The sequence below is a fragment of the Pristiophorus japonicus genome, unplaced genomic scaffold (assembly GCF_044704955.1).
Source record: "Pristiophorus japonicus isolate sPriJap1 unplaced genomic scaffold, sPriJap1.hap1 HAP1_SCAFFOLD_470, whole genome shotgun sequence".
In the NCBI taxonomy this organism is placed as follows: Eukaryota; Metazoa; Chordata; class Chondrichthyes; family Pristiophoridae; genus Pristiophorus; species Pristiophorus japonicus.
In genome coordinates this window covers 129,527-146,467 of record NW_027254375.1, presented here as the reverse complement: position 1 = coordinate 146,467, position 16,941 = coordinate 129,527, and the positions used below count along the sequence as shown (strand labels likewise).

The 16,941-nt window shown below is 45.5% G+C and overlaps 2 protein-coding genes across 2 annotated transcripts in view; both read left to right on the top strand.

The window, feature by feature from the left end:
* The window catches only part of LOC139252631 (probable G-protein coupled receptor 139), a 160,611-nt gene extending 151,554 nt beyond the window's left edge, over nt 1-9,057 (top strand). The window contains exon 3 of the mRNA XM_070873439.1: nt 8,938-9,057. Coding sequence (XP_070729540.1) covers nt 8,938-9,057 — 120 coding nt within the window. The remainder of the gene's footprint in view (nt 1-8,937) is intronic.
* An 860-nt stretch (nt 9,058-9,917) lies between these two features.
* LOC139252629 (probable G-protein coupled receptor 139) overlaps nt 9,918-16,941 on the top strand; it is a gene marked incomplete at its 5' end in the record, with an annotated part of 47,485 nt that continues 40,461 nt past the window's right edge. Inside the window, one exon of the mRNA XM_070873438.1 lies at nt 9,918-10,781. Within this exon, the coding sequence (XP_070729539.1) occupies nt 9,918-10,781 (864 nt within the window). The remainder of the gene's footprint in view (nt 10,782-16,941) is intronic.

Here is a 16,941-nt window from a genome sequence, read left to right as displayed (position 1 = left end):
TGTTGTTGTTTAAAAATACTGGTACATCCTCACTGCTGTTAGTGTATCTGGTACCTCACTGTTAGTGTATCTGGTACCTCGCTGTTAGTGTATCTGGTACCTCGCTGTTAGTGTATCTGGTACCTCACTGTTAGTGTATCTGGTACCTCACTGTTAGTGTATCTGGTACCTCACTGTTAGTGTATCTGGTACCTCGCTGTTAGTGTATCTGGTACCTCACTGTTAGTGGATCTGGTATCACGCTGTTAGTGTATCTGGTCCCTCACTGTTAGTGTATCTGGTACCTCACTGTTAGTGTATCTGGTACCTCACTGTTAGTGTATCTGGTACCTCGCTGTTAGTGTATCTGGTACCTCACTGTTAGTGTATCTGGTACCTCACTGTTAGTGTATCTGGTACCTCACTGTTAGTGTATCTGGTACCTCAATGTTAGTGTGTCTGGTACCTCACTGTTAGTATATCTGGTACCTCACTGTTAGTGTCCCTGGTACCTCGCTGTTAGTGTATCTGGTACCTCGCTGTTAGTGTATCTGGTACCTCACTGTTAGTGTGTCTGGTACCTCACTGTTAGTATATCTGGTACCTCACTGTTAGTGTCCCTGGTACCTCGCTGTTAGTGTATCTGGTACCTCGCTGTTAGTGTATCTGGTACCTCACTGTTAGTGTATCTGGTACCTCGCTGTTAGTGTATCTGGTACCTCACTGTTAGTGTATCTGGTACCTCACTGTTAGTGTATCTGGTACCTCGCTGTTAGTGTATTTGGTACCTCACTGTTAGTGTATCTGGTACCTCGCTGTTAGTGTATCTGGTACCTCACTGTTAGTGTATCTGGTACCTCACTGTTAGTGTATCTGGTACCTCACTGTTAGTGTATCTGGTACCTCACTGTTAGTGTATCTGGTACCTCACTGTTAGTGTATCTGGTACCTCACTGTTAGTGTATCTGGTAGTTCACTGTTAGTGTATCTGCTACCTCACTGTTAGTGTATCTGGTACCTCGCTGTTAGTGTATCTGGTACCTCGCTGTTAGTGTATCTGGTACCTCGCTGTTAGTGTATCTGTTACCTCGCTGTTAGTGTATCTGGTACCTCACTGTTAGTGTATCTGGTACCTCACTGTTAGTGTATCTGGTACCTCACTGTTAGTGTATCTGGTACCTCACTGTTAGTGTATCTGGTACCTCACTGTTAGTGTATCTGGTACCTCACTGTTAGTGTACCTGGTACCTCACTGTTAGTGTATCTGGTACCTCGCTGTTAGTGTATCTGTTATCTCGCTGTTCGTGTATCTGGTACCTCACTGTTAGTGTATCTGGTACCACACTGTTAGTGTATCTGGTACCTCACTGTTAGTGTATCTGGTACCTCGCTGTTAGTGTATCTGGTACCTCGCTGTTAGTGTATCTGGTACCTCACTGTTAGTGTATCTGGTACCTCATTGTTAGTGTATCTGGTACCTCATTGTTAGTGTATCTGGTACCTCACTGTTAGTTTATCTGGTACCTCGCTGTTAGTGTATCTGGTACCTCACTGTTAGTGTATCTGGTACCTCACTGTTAGTGTATCTGGTACCTCTCTCTTAGTGTCCCTGGTACCTCACTGTTAGTGTATCTGGTACCTCACTATCAGTGTATCTGGTACCTGTGGAAAGTATTTTTATCTAAGGTGATACCATACGGTATTTGTGTGCCTTTTGATTAAAATGGAGTCCTGGCCCTTCCAGAACTTTCTGCATTTGAGCAGTCAGCTTGCATAAACAGCTAAACCTGCTGTTAGATGGCTGATGGCCATCAGACAGCTAGGAGACAAGTCATGCTGAGACAAGTAACCCCCATGGTGCTCTCCTATTGTCTACACTACAGGACTTCCATGTCGCCCCACCCTTATCTTCTAGCCATTATCTCTTTCCTTTACCTCATCCATTTGATGCAAACAGATAAACTGACCAGGAAATTGGAACAATCCTGACACAATACAAGACAGGTGATAGCCCATTACCTATGACTCATGGAGTAATGGCCGTTTGGCTTTCTGATAACCCTGACAAAAGGAAATATCTGGATACCATGTCAGGACCAGGATATAGTAATTAACTCTTTATCTGTATTCACTGACTGTGAGACAGAGCAATACACAGGGAGAGGCCAGAACTTTGGTTTTACTGTATAAATATCTTGTTAAACTGAACCATTTCGGAGGTGTTCACTTAGCCCTTGACTGAGTGTAATCTACCCCTTGCGAGCAAGTAAATTAAAAAGGAAACTTCTACCGGAGCTGTAAGTGTCGGAGTCATTCTTTTCGGAGGTCGAGATTTCGACAGTTATAACTTGGAGGTTCCACCGAGATGCATACTCTCTGTTCTGTGAGTAAAACGGATACAGGCATAGTGCCTCTCCAGTGAAAGGCTTCGGTGGCCAAACAAGGTGAGCCTTTGCTCACAAGAGGTTTCTTCACTGTTGAATCACAGATGTAATCTGTTGTCCACAGCTGAGGTACTGCATCTACAAGACTCGGCATTTAAAAGTTAAAGGTATTTTTTTTATAACCATTTCTTTCTCAGCTCGCCAGCAGAAGAGAACAGGTTCTGGAAAAAACCTCGAGGCAGCCCGGGGAAGGTTTCAGTAGGTAAGGGAGCGCTAGTCGATCGAAAAGGGTTCCAGGTTCTTATGTGATAAGATTTTTATTGTTTTTAATTCGGAAGGGGTTCTTATGTGATAAGACTATTAAAAAAAAAAGAAAAAAGAAAGCGCTAATCGATCGAAGGTTCTTATGTGATAAGATTTTTATTGTTTTTAATTCGGAAGGGGTTCTTATGTGATAAGACTATAAAAAAAAAGAGCGCAATCGATCAAAGAGTTTGGGTACGGAACCTTAAGTTTTATCAGCTGTTATTAGGATAAGTTAAGGACTCGGTCTGTAGTGGCGTATAACGCAGACTGAGAATTTGTTTAGAGGTTATGATTTGTGTACTCACGGGAATATTGTTTGTTGTCCTTGTATTACTGTTGGGTGCAATACCTTTGTGAGTCATTGCCATTAGAGAAACGGGAAGAGTCACTAGGGAAAGTTGTGATTCGAAAAAAAAACACAAGGATTGATTAGGAAAAGAAACAGTAACTGATTGATCAACTACGATTGGTTCGTGCCAACATATCTCACACACCCAGACTGAGCCCGAATTAAGAGCCTTTTCAGGCCACGTAACGGCCAGGAGAAGTGGGCGTAGAGAACTCGGTTGGCCGAAAGGATTGTGAGATCAGAAACTGTGGGAAAATCTTAATCACCCAGAATGGGTGCCGGAGCAAGTTAAAACACCACAAAAGGCACACCAGCCTATGTCATGCTCCAGAATTGTGGTCAGTCTTCAATTGACCAAAGAAACAAAAACGGTAAAGTGGACTAAGGGTGAAAACAGGCCATTTCCACCCGATGGTTAATTTAATTTAGAGAGAACAACTTGTCTCCAGGAGTGTCTTATAAACAGAGATCCAGGTAAAAAAAAAAAGGAAAGTAATAGAAAAGGCCTGGGTTCCGATTCTTCAAGTCCATGTAAAATTAACAGAGGAAGTAAATCAAATGTAAAAAAAAAAGAGAACCTGATAGTGACTTATGGATTAAAAAAAAAATGAAGCTAGCAAAAGAAAAAGCTTTATTGAATGGAGAGAGACTTGTGAATGTCTTGTCTTTCAATGAGAGTGCGTGAATGTCTTGTCTTTGAATGAGAGTGCTTCTGTCTTTTTTCCTTGTGTCTGGAAACCTGTTTGGAAAGGTTGTGGAACTGCCTGTTTGTTTTAGCTCCACCCACTTTTTCAAACAAAGTGAAGTTTTTTTAACCCTTCATAGTGTTGTCCTGTATGTGGGAAGTTTAAGACATTTTAAGTTAGAAGCGCAGGTGTGGATTTATTCGGATGAGAGGTTACGGAGCTAGGAAATGCACAAAGGATAGGTTTGTTGAGACATGGTCCCGGTGGTTAAAAGTTGTAATGCCTTTTTTTTTAAAAGCCTTTGTGGGTCTCTCGAGGTGCAGGCTGGGGGAGTACACTCTCATTGTCCTTGGTGTAAATTCTTGGTACAAAAGCTTCTAGCTCAGTAAGAGGATTTTTTTTGATAAAGAGTGACACTACAATAGTTGAATTGGGATTTTGAGATATTTCAGGTGATCTCTTGATCAACATTTTGGGTGTATTGGAAAAATCTTGGGTTTGGAAGCCTTTTAATAAAATTAGAAAACAAATCTGTGAAAATTGTGTTACCTGTCAGACAATGAATCCAGGTAAGACGGAAAAAGTAGAATCTGCCTCCCACCCAAATCCAGTCGGGCCTTTTGTACATTTACAAATGGATTTTATTGAATTACCTATGTGTATGGGATTCAAGTATGTATTAGTTATTGTAGATGTGTTCTCTAGATGGATTGAAGCCTTTCCATGTAAAAAGGCCGATGCCACTACTGCTGCTAAATGTTTGTTAAAAGAAATTGTACCGCGCTTCGGAATCCCTGCTAAGCTTTCTAGTGCTAACGGGTCACATTTCACGGGAACTGTTATAAGAGAAATGTGTAAAGCTTTACAGATTAATCAACGTTTTCATTGCAGTTATCATCCACAATCAGCTGGACTTGTTGAAAGATATAATGGAATGCTTAAAAATAAGCTGGCAAAACTATGCAATGACACTGGACTGAAATGGACAGAACTGCTGCCCTTAGCTTTGATGGTAATGCGATCTACAACCAACAGAACAACAGGCCTGTCACCGCATGAGATAGTTATGGGACGTCCCCAACGACTACCTTTTACAGCACCATTTACTGCAAAACAGATGAACATCCACAAAATGGAGGAAAATATGTTGAATTATTGTATTGCACTAACCAAATGTATTTCCAGTTTTCATTCACAGGTAAAGGAAGCCCAAGTCAAGCCAGCGGAAGGGAAGTGTCATAACATGGAGCCCGGGGAATTCATTTACATCAAGATTTTTAAAAGGAAAAGCAGTCTACAGCCAAGATTCGAAGGACCATACCAGGTCTTGCTGGCGACCAATACTGCAATCAAGGTAAAGGAAAGACCAACATGGATCCACGCATCCCATTGCAAATGGGCACCCGACCAGGAGGAAGGGACGAAGGAATCAGAGGAACAGAAAAAGGAAGACTGAATAAGGAACTGTATGGACTATGGGGACTGATGGTGCTGGGCTTGACAGGGTTTTACTTCACATTATTGATTACACCAGGGGTACAGACCCACTACCGAAGGAAATTGCACGTAAACGTATTCATGGCACAGAGTCATAGGTATGCTGAAGAAAGAAACTTGTCGAGTTGTTGGATATGTTCCCATGTACCTGTCCACTCCAGGGGGGGTATTCCCCTGAGATCTGTCCCCTTTAACGAATCAGAAATGGTAGAATGGTTGACAGTGCAAAACAGGACAAAACTAACTAAGGGGCCAGAAACGAAGGAGCAAACAGAATGGAGGTCGGCAGGGTATAAACTCACAGCCTTCCAGGGATGGTACCAGCCCAATTATGATAATAACCATCAGCCTCCCTTCCTAAGCATTACTCCCAGAATAAGATATCCTGAAGGTATAATATGCCTAGTGAGTAATGAAACTAAAGAAAATGGAAATGGAGAGACTGTACAAGATCAGAATGGATTGAGTTGTCCTTGTGAAGGACAAAATGGGGGAATGTGGAAAGTATTTTTATCTAAGCTGATACCATACGGTATTTGTGTGCCTTTTGATTAAAATGGAGTCCTGGCCCTTCCAGAACTTTCTGCATTTGAGCAGTCAGCTTGCATAAACAGCTAAACCTGCTGTTAGATGGCTGATGGCCATCAGACAGCTAGGAGACAAGTCATGCTGAGACAAGTAACCCCCGATGCTGCTCTCCTATTGTCTACACTACAGGAGTTCCATGTCACCCCAACCTTATCTTCTAGCCATTATCTCTTTCCGAGACCTCATCCATTTGATACAAACAGATAAACTGACCAGGAAATTGGAACAGTCCTGACACAATACAAGACAGGTGATAGCCCATTACCTATGACTCATGGAGTAATGGCCGTTTGGCTTTCTGATAACCCTGACAAAAGGAAATATCTGGATACCATGTCAGGACCAGGATATAGTAATTAACTCTTTATCTGTATTCACTGACTGTGAGACAGAGCAATACACAGGGAGAGGCCAGAACTTTGGTTTTACTGTATAAATATCTTGTTAAACTGAACCATTTCGGAGGTGTTCACTTAGCCCTTGACTGAGTGAAACCTACCCCTTGCGAGCAAGTAAATTAAAAAGGAAACTTCTACCGGAGCTGTAAGTGTCGGAGTCATTCTTTTCGGAGGTCGAGATTTCGAAACACCTCACTGTTAGTGTATCTGGTACCTCACTGTTAGTGTATCTGGTACCTCACTGTTAGTGTATCTGGTACCTCACTGTTAGTGTCTCTGGTACCTCGCTGTTCGTGTCCCTGGTATCTCACTGTTAGTGTATCTGGTACCTCTCTGTTAGTGTATCTGGTACCTCACTGTTAGTGTATCTGGTACCTCACTGTTAGTGTATCTGGTACCTCGCTGTTAGTGTATCTGGTACCTCACTGTTAGTGTATCTGGTACCTCACTGTTAGTGTATCTGGTACCTCTCTGTTAGTGTATCTGGTACCTCACTGTTAGTGTATCTGGTACCTCGCTGTTAGTGTCCCTGGTACCTCACTGTTAGTGTATCTGGTACCTCACTGTTAGTGTCCCTGGTACCTCACTGTTAGTGTATCTGGTACCTAACTGTTAGTGTATCTGGTACCTAACTGTTAGTGTATCTGGTACCTCACTGTTAGTGTCCCTGGTACCTCGCTGTTAGTGTATCTGGTACCTCGCTGTTAATGTATCTGGTACCTCGCTGTTAGTGTATCTGGTACCTCACTGTTAGTGTATCTGGTACCTCACTGTTAGTGTCCCTGGTACCTCACTGTTAGTGTATCTGGTACCTCACTGTTAGTTTATCTGGTCCCTCACTGTTAGTGTATCTGGTACCTCACTGTTAGTGTCCCTGGTACCTCACTGTTAGTGTCCCTGGTACCTCACTGTTAGTGTCCCTGGTACCTCACTGTTAGTGTCCCTGGTACCTCACTGTTAGTGTCCCTGGTACCTCACTGTTAGTGTATCTGGTACCTCACTGTTAGTGTCCCTGGTACCTCACTGTTAGTGTATCTGGTACCTCACAGTTAGTGTATCTGGTACCTCACTGTTAGTGTATCTGGTACCTCACTGTTAGTGTATCTGGTACCTCACTGTTAGTGTATCTGGTACCTCACTGTTAGTGTATCTGGTACCTCACTGTTAGTGTCCCTGGTACCTCACTGTTAGTGTATCTGGTACCTCACTGTTAGTGTATCTGGTACCTCACTGTTAGTGTATCTGGTACCTCGCTGTTAGTGTATCTGGTACTTCACTGTTCGTGTATCTGGTATCTCGCTGTCAGTGTATCTGGTACCTCACTGTTAGTGTATCTGGTACCTCGCTGTTAGTGTCCATGGTACCTCGCTGTTAGTGTATCTGGTATCTCGCTGTCAGTGTATCTGGTACCTCACTGTTAGTGTATCTGGTACCTCACTGTTAGTGTCCATGGTACCTCACTGTTAGTGTATCTGGTACCTCACTGTTAGTGTATCTGGTACCTCACTGTTAGTGTATCTGGTACCTCACTGTTAGTGTATCTGGTACCTCACTGTTAGTGTATCTGGTACCTCGCTGTTAGTGTATCTGGTACCTCACTGTTAGTGTGTCTGGTACCTCACTGTTAGTGTATCTGGTACCTCACTGTTAGTCTATCTGGTACCTCACTGTTAGTGTATCTGGTACCTCACTGTTAGTGTATCTGGTACCTCACTGTTAATGTATCTGGTACCTCACTGTTAGTGTATCTGGTACCTCACTGTTAGTGTCCCTAGGACCTCACTGTTAGTGTATCTGGTACCTCACTGTTAGTGTCCCTTGGACCTCACTGTTAGTGTATCTGGTACCTCACTGTTAGTGTATCTGGTACCTCTCTGTTAGTGTATCTGGTACCTCACTGTTAGTGTATCTGGTACCTCACAGTTAGTGTATCTGGTACCTCACTGTTAGTGTATCTGGTACCTCACTGTTAGTGCATCTGGTACCTCACTGTTAGTGCATCTGTTACCTCACTACTGTCCATCACCGTGCTGTCGGCTATTGATTCTTTAAATGATATTGTGCCATCAAGATTCAAATGTTCTGTTTTGAACTCAAGCAAAGATATTGGTTGAGACACTTTATTCCCCAATTTCAGAATCCTCGCTACACTGCACATTTGTATCAGATCAGAAGCAGGTTTTCTGCGTTTCGGGAACTTGTCACCAAATGACGACAGGTGATTGACCTGAAACAGTCACTGTGTTTCTCTCTCCTCAGATGCTGCCTGACCTGTTGATTATATCTCGGATTTTCTATTTTTATTTCGGACGTTCATCATCCACAGTATTTTACTGTTGTGTTCACCGAATGCTCGCCATGTTTACTTACACACAGTGCGAAGAACAAATCCTGACAGATCATACACATCTTCTTAAATCACTGAAATATCTCCTATTTTCTATTTTTCTCCTATTTTCTATATTTCTATAAAGGACATCCAGTGGTATGAGGGAAAAGCGGGGTATGGTGTTGAGATAGAGGATCAGCCTTGATCATATTGAATGGTGGTGCAGACTCGAAGGGCCGAATGGCCCACTCCTGGTCCTATTTTCTATGTTTCTATGTTTCGAATCATTCAGTTCCAGCCAGTGCCTCATTTTCCACATTCTCCAGTTCTGCATTACTGCCACTGCTTCTGATGGTTGGAACAGATTTATCAGGGTCATTTGCATTCTCACTAAATGCTGTTGTACCCTGCTTTCATTCAGCATAAAGAATGTCAGCTGATTGTAACTGAAGTATTAATGATCAAACAATCCTTTGATATTTTTCCATCCAATATACGATGCACAAGTTGGAAAGCAACATGTGAAAGAAAACAAGAATAACTCATATCCATTTGTGTTCAGATACTTTACAGAAACATTGGGCAGCACTTTACCTGTGGAATAAGTCGTCCGATTTCGATGCTAAAACAAAGCATTTTGTTGGACATTCCCTGGTCAATGATAACCATTTATTTTATTCAGAGTCCATTCTTTGCCATGTTATTCGGAAATTCTTACTTTCAATGAACAACAATTTCAACAAAAAGGTGTAAAGCTCATTGTTCAATACACTTCCTGCAGCCCAGTTATCTTTCTAACTGCTGTACATTTGTATTTAATAACCTAATATCGTCATATTAGCTTCATACATTTTAAGTAGAACCACCTGTAATTATTGCACGCCACAATTGCAGTCGATGTTTATTTCTGTTACACTCACTTTCAGTTCTAATTAGAATCCAGATCCTCAGCAGGAGCAAGAATACAATGAGGGTCTCCCTCCCTCTCCCCCTATCACCGCCCCCTCCCACCAACACAGCGGCACAGAAGTGAATCTCACCGCTCTCGGTGCTGACTGATCCCGGGACACGAAGGCTTCCTGAGAGGTTCTTGACCCGTGTGTCCCTGTTACCTTGGGCAGTGTTGTTGTCTGCTGAGCTAAAGGTAGATCTATCATTTAATGTCTCATTGATCAAACATCTGTTCATTTCATGTTGTCTTTATCCCCATTTCATTTATTGATTCCTTATTATTTTTGCAATAAACACTGCATTCATTTCCTCAGGTACGAGAATTAGATTATATCATTTCATGTCACTAATGATTTGCAGATTGCAGACCGAATCCCATCAATCTTCTGCTCTTGCTCCCAGCCTGATGTTTAATTTAACTGGTTATTTCCTTTCCTCACAGTGAACTTAGTGACGATAATGATCCTGTCCCGGGGAAAGTGCGGACTCTCCAAATGTGTCACTCGTTACCTGGTGGCCATGGCAACAGCGGATCTACTGGTGGTGATCCTGGATCTGATACTGAGGCACATTCCGATGCGTTATGAGGAACAGTTTATTTTCGTGTATTCCATCCCCCTGTGTAATATCCACGCCATCCTGCTCTATGCAGCCACAGACTGTTCTGTCTGGTTCACGGTCACTTTCACCTTCGATCGATTTGTGGCCATTTGTTGCCAGAAGCTAAAAACTAAATATTGCACCGAGAGAACGGCGGCTGTGGTTCTGGGAACAGTGACTGTGTTGAGCTGTTTAAAGAACATACCCTGGTATTTTATGTTCACAGGTTGGTATGTGCTACATAACAGCTCATGGTTTTGTGATCTGTATTACACTAATTATGCATCACTGGGCTGGGCAGCATTCGAAATACTTCATTATATTCTAACCCCGTGTGTCCCATTTATTCTGATCCTGCTGCTCAATGCTCTCACTGTCAGACACATTTTACTGGCCAGCAGAGCTCGCAGGAGACTCCGGGGTCACAGCAGTGGGGAGAGTCCCAGAGACCCCGAGATGGAGAGTCGCAGGAAATCCATGATTTTATTGTTTGTTATCTCGGGGAATTTCATCTTGTTGTGGGCAATGTATATGGTGGCTCTTATGGAAAACCGGATTGGTTGGATTACACAACATGTAGGTATACCTATGTCTGTAACTGAACTGGGATACATGCTGCAACAGCTGAGTTGCTGTACAAACACTGGTATTTATGCCGTGACACAGACTAAGTTCCGGGAGCAGTGGAAGAATGTGCTGAAATATCCCTTTGTTGTAATTGTAAAATGCATTAAACGATAAGAAGCAGCAGAGACTTTACAGCCTCAGAACTCAATGCCACCAGATAATGGGGGGGAAATCCCGGTTGGGGGCTTCCTTCGGACAAATGCCTCCGACCGGAGGATATTTTATGTAAACCTTCGATTCCCATCCGAGACCTTCATTCCATGTGTAGCGTTAGGGAAATGGCCTTCCCCATACGTACAGTAAAGCTGGAGTCACATGGGCCTGAAGCACCAATCACGCTGCAGTATTCTCAGTGATAATAATGGCAACTCGCTTTTTCAGAGTTCCCATTATTATCAATGTGAATAAACACCTCAATATTGAAAAGCAACAGAATAAATTAAAAAACACCTCACACATTTAAAATTAATTGAAATTAAAGTCAATTAAATGTTTTGTTAAAAAAATGTTTTGGAATTTTTTTAACATGTTTCAATAAGGTTTAAAATAAATGATCCTTGGTGGAAAGGGTTTTTACTGTAAAAATATGTATTTCAGTTTATTTTTGATATGTTTTAGAACTCTTACACTGGTAAAAGTAATGTATCGACCTGCTTTTACCTGGTTTAAGAGTTTGAAGGACATTCTCTGGGCATGATTTGGGCAAATGACCCAATCTCACCCACACAAATGGTCTTCTCCCCGGGATGTGGAGAATCCATATGGAGAAATCTTTGACAGATCGGAAAAGCCGGTTTCCGGGGCATGCACACTTGGGCCTGACCTGGTGAGGCTGGAATTTAAGGCCCATTGTGTCCGAGCCACTCTCCCTCTTGGTGAATATTATCACACTCACTCACACACTGTCTACACAGGGCTCCCTGGGCGGGGAGTGACAATCTGTCAGGATCCTCTGCAAGGTCAGCAGTGACCTGCAAAAGGATGGCACCCCCTAAAGTACCACCTAAAGTAGCTGGTCTCCCGCCTGCACTAAGGTGGCAACATCCGTTGCCTAGACAATGGGGTAGTGTTCCTCAGGACCCCTCCCTGCCTCACATGTGGATGTCCTCACTCGCGCTCGGCACAGCATATACAGCTCTGGTACCCAGCACAAAGCTGGCGGCAGGATCTATTCCCATTGGCTGGTTGATGTCACTGACCTTCCCCTTCCCAGAAGTGAGGCCAGGTGAGTGCCATGCAAGATCGTGGCAGGTGGAGGCTTGTAATAAATGCACCGAAAGAATCCTGGGCGATTTTAACCTACATATTGATTGGACAAAGCAAATTGGCCAGCGTAGCCCCGAGAAAGAGTGCATAGAGTGTATCCCGGATGGTTTCCTTGAACAGCATATTGCGGAACCAACCAGCGAGCAGGCTATCTTAGATCTGGTACAGTGAAATGAATGACCATAACATGGTTCAATTTGAAATTCTGTTGGGCGATGAGTAAGTTAGTTCTCAAACCAGTGTCCTAAGCTTAAATTATTGAGAAAACAAAGTTATGGGGGCAGAGTTGGCTAAAGTGGACTGGGAAAATAGATTAAAGTACGGGACGGTTGATGATCAGTGGCAGACATTTAAGGAGATATTTCTTAACTCGCAACTAAAATATATCCCAATGAGATGGAAAGACTGTAAGAGAAGGGACAACCATCCGTGCCTAACTGAGGAAATAAGGGTCGGCATCACATTGAAAACAAGGGCCTGCAATGGGCCAAGATCAGTGGGAGACCAGAGGATTGGGAAACGTTTAAAAGCCAGCAAAGAACAAATACAAAATTGACAAAGAGAGGGAAGATAGAGTATGAAAGTAAACAAGCACGAAATATAAAAACACAGTAAGAGTTTCTACAGGTACATAACAAGGAAAAGAGTGGCTAAAGTAAATGTTCCTCCCCTGGAGGATGAGACTGGGGAATGGTCGAGACATTGAACAAATATATTGTATCCGTCTTCACTGTAGAAGCCACTGAAACACCCCAATAGTGGATAAGCAAGGGGCTGTAGGGAGGTTGGAACTTCATACAATCACTATCGCTAATGAAGTAGTACTCAGTAAAATAATGGGACTAAAGGCGTACAAGTCCCCTGTGTCATGTATTTAACCATCTTGTAATGATTTGGTCATGTAACTGTAACTCATGCACACTGTACCTATACCCTAGAAATGCACACCCTGACCACAGGGGGTCAACTTGCGGGAGACACTCCTCACCTGGGTTTCCAGGTATAAAAGGGCAGGTCCCACCCAGGGTCAGTACTCCTTGGTCCTGCGAATAAAGGTGAAGGTCACAGAGTGACCGTGTCTGATATATCCATGCCTCGTGTGAGTTTGTAGTAAGGTGCAGAGACACTACATTTGGCGACGAGAAACGGGAATCACCGAACCACGAGGATGGCCACCGGTGGCACAGAGGAACGTTACTGTGTGGGTGAGGACTGGGATGACTTTGTGGAAAGACTCCAGCAGAGCTTTGTCACAAAGGACTGGCTGGAAGAGACAGCGGCTGACAAGCGGAGGGCGCACCTACTGACCAGCTGTGGTCCACAGACGTATGCATCTACTGACCAGCTGTGGTCCACAGACGTATGCATCTACTGACCAGCTGTGGTCCACAGACATATGCATCTACTGACCAGCTGTGGTCCACAGACGTATGCATCTACTGACCAGCTGTGGTCCACAGACATATGCATCTACTGACCAGCTGTGGTCCACAGACGTATGCATCTACTGACCAGCTGTGGTCCACAGACGTATGCATCTACTGACCAGCTGTGGACCACAGACGTATGCGCTGATGAAAGACCTGCTCGCACCCCAAAAGCCGGCGGACAAGTCTTTTGAAGAGCTCAGTCAACTGATCAGTGAGCATCTCAAGCCGGCAAGTAGTGAACACATGGCCTACACCGGTTCTACTCTCACCGGCACCGGGAGGGACAAAACATCTCGGACTTCGTGGCGGACCTGCAGTGCTTGGCCAGTTTCTGTAAGTTCTCTGATGCCTGCAGGGGGAGATATTAAGGGACTTTTGCCATCGAGGGCATTAATCATGCCAGCATTTCCAGGAAGCTCATAGAGACCAAGGACTTGACTTTAGAAGGGGCGGCGTTGAAAGCTCAGACCTTTATGGCAGGGGAAGAGGAGACCAAGCTAATTTACGCATGCAGCACTGGTCCCAACGTGGCGATGGACCAGGGAGTTAACATGGTGAAAACTGCTCGGGACCCCGCAGGCAGGCAAGGGCATTTCGAAACCACCCAGGCAGCAACAGGCTCTAGGGTGGGCCTGCAACAAGGACAATGGAAAGGGGATCGGCAATTCATGCCATCTCGAGGAACAATGTGTCCCGCGATAGGACCATTAACACCCACCATCAGAGTGCTTAGAAACAGCCAAATGGGCAATCAAAGGGGAATGCCGGGTAATAGTCCCTTTGTTAACCGCAATCTCAATCTCAGCTCATGCTGGAGATGTGGGGGGTAGACACACTGCAAGAAGCTGCAGGTTCCAGCAATATACCTGTAGGATTTGTAATATCAGTGGACACTTGGCCAGGATGTGCAAAAAGGCAGTAGCGAGGCTAATCTGCGAGACAGAGGAACCAGACGAGGGATCTGCAATGCAGGATGATGCCTGGGGTAAAGCCATGGATGCTGAAGTTCAGCGGGTTCACGTGGCTGACGTCCACAGCTCATACACTAAATCGCCACCCATGATGATGCCAGTCTTACTGAATGGCATCCCGGTGCACATGGAGCTGGATACGGGAGTGAGCCAGTCACTCATGAGCGCCCAACAATTTGAGAGACTATGGCCACACAGAGCTAGCAGGCCCAAACTGGAACGCATTGAGACGCAGCTACGGACTTACACCAAAGAGATCATCCCAGTGCTGGGCAGTGCAAACTTGGTGGTAACATATAATGGATCACAGACCCGGCTGCCACTCTGGGTCGTCCCGGGAAATGGCCCCGCGCTTTTGGGGAGGAGTTGGCTAGCTGGGATGAAATGGAAATGGGGGGATGTGCACGTCATTTCATCTGTGGAGCGAAGTTCATGCTCACAGGTCCTGCAAAAATTCAGGTCACTGTTTCAACCCGGTGTCGGAACGTTCAAGGGCACTAAAGTAGTGATACACATCACTCCGGACGCCAGACCAGTGCACCACAAGGCCAGAGCAGTGCCGTATGTGATGCGTAAAAATATTGATTGTGAATTGGACAGGCTGCTCAGAGAGGGCATAATTTCGGCCGTTGAATTCAGCGACTGGGCCAGTCCCATCGTTCCTGTGTTTAAAGCAGATGGCTCGGTCAGGATTTGTGGCGACTACAAAGCCACCATCAACCGAGTGTCGCTGCAAGACCAATACCCGCTCCCGAGAGCAGAGGACCTTTTTGCCACACTGGCAGGTGGTAAGCTGTTCATGAAGCTGGACCTCACTTTGGCCGACATGACTCAGGAACAGACTGAAGAACCCAAGCTTCTGACCATCATCACGACACACAAGGGATTATTTATCTACAACAGGTGTCCGTTTGGCATTCGTTCGGCAGCAGCTATCTTTCAGAGAAACATGGAAAGTTTGCTCAAGTCCATCCCTGGAACGATTGTGTTCCAAGACGACATTCCCATAACGGGTCGAGACACCGAGGAACACCTCCACAACCTGGAGGAGGTACTACGCCGATTGGATCGGGTAGGCTTGCGGCTGAAAAAGGCCAAGTGTGTGTTTTTGACCCCAGAGGTCGAGTTTTTGGGCAGGAGGGTTGCTGTACACGGGATCCGGCCCACTGAATCAAAAACTGAGGTGATTCACCGGGCACCCAGGCCTGGAAACACGTCGGAGCTGTGATCATTCCTGGGACTTTTGAACTATTTCGGGAACTTTCTGCCGAACTGAAGCATGTTGTTGGAGCCGTTACACATGTTCCTGCGTAAAGGTTGTGAATGGTTTTGGGGGGACTGTCAAGAACGGGCTTTCAATAAGGCGAGGAACTTGCTGTGTTCCAACAAACTGTTGACTTTGTATGACGCCTGTAAAAAACTGGTTTTAACATGCGATGCGTCATCCTACGGGGTTGGGTGTGTGTTGCAGGGTAACGATGACGGCCAACTCCAACCAGTGGCTTACACCTCCAGGTCGCTCTCCCAGGCAGAGCGTGGATACGGCGCAGTCGAGAAGGAGGCACTCGCGTGTGTGTACTGTGTGAAAAAGATGCACCAGTACCTCTTCGGTAGACGTTTCGAACTAGAGACGGACCACAAGCCGTTAACATCCCTGTTGTCCGACAGCAAGGCTGTCAATGCTAATGCATCAGCTCACATACAGCACTGGGCCCTCACACTGGCTGCGTATGACTACACCATACGGCACCGGCCAGGCACCGAAAACAGCGCTGACGCACTCAGCGGGCTCCCACTGGCCACCACCGAGGGGGCGTCGGAGCAGAGCGCTGAGATGGTCATGGCCATTGAGGCTTTTGACACTGCGGGCTCCCCCATCACAGCCCACCAGATCAAACTCTGGACCAACAGGGACCCCCTCCTGTCCATGATAAAGAAATGTGTCCTGACTGGGGATTGGGCGCCCGCACACAGGGTGTGCCCCGAGGAGGTCAGACCGTTTCAGAGACGGATGGATGAACTCTCCATCCAAGCCGACTGCCTGTTATGGGGCAGCCGGGTAGTCATGCCCCAGAAAGGAAGGGAAGCGTTCATCAGGGAACTCCACAGCGAGCACCCTGGCATCGTGTTAATGAAGGCCATTGCCCGGTCACATGTATGGTGGCTGGAGATTGACTCAGACCTGGAACACTGGGTTCGCAGGTGCACGACGTGTGCCCAGCTGGGCAATGCCCCCAGGGAGGCCCCACTCAGCCCGTGGTCCTGGCCCACCAGCCCATGGTCACGTATTCACATCGACTATGTGGGCCCGTTCATGTGGAAAATGTTCCTGATCGTAGTCGATGCATACTCGAAGTGGATCGAGTGCATCATATTAAACTCCTGCACGACATCCACCACCGTGGAGAGTCTGCGTACGGTTTTCGCGACCCAGGGCTTGCCGGATATCCTGGTCAGCGATAATGGCCCGTGTTTCACCAGCCATGAGTTCCAGGAGTTTATGTCGGGCAATGGTATCAAGCACGTCTGGACAGCGCCTTTCAAGCCGGCCTCCAATGGTCAGGCGGAACGGGTGGTCCA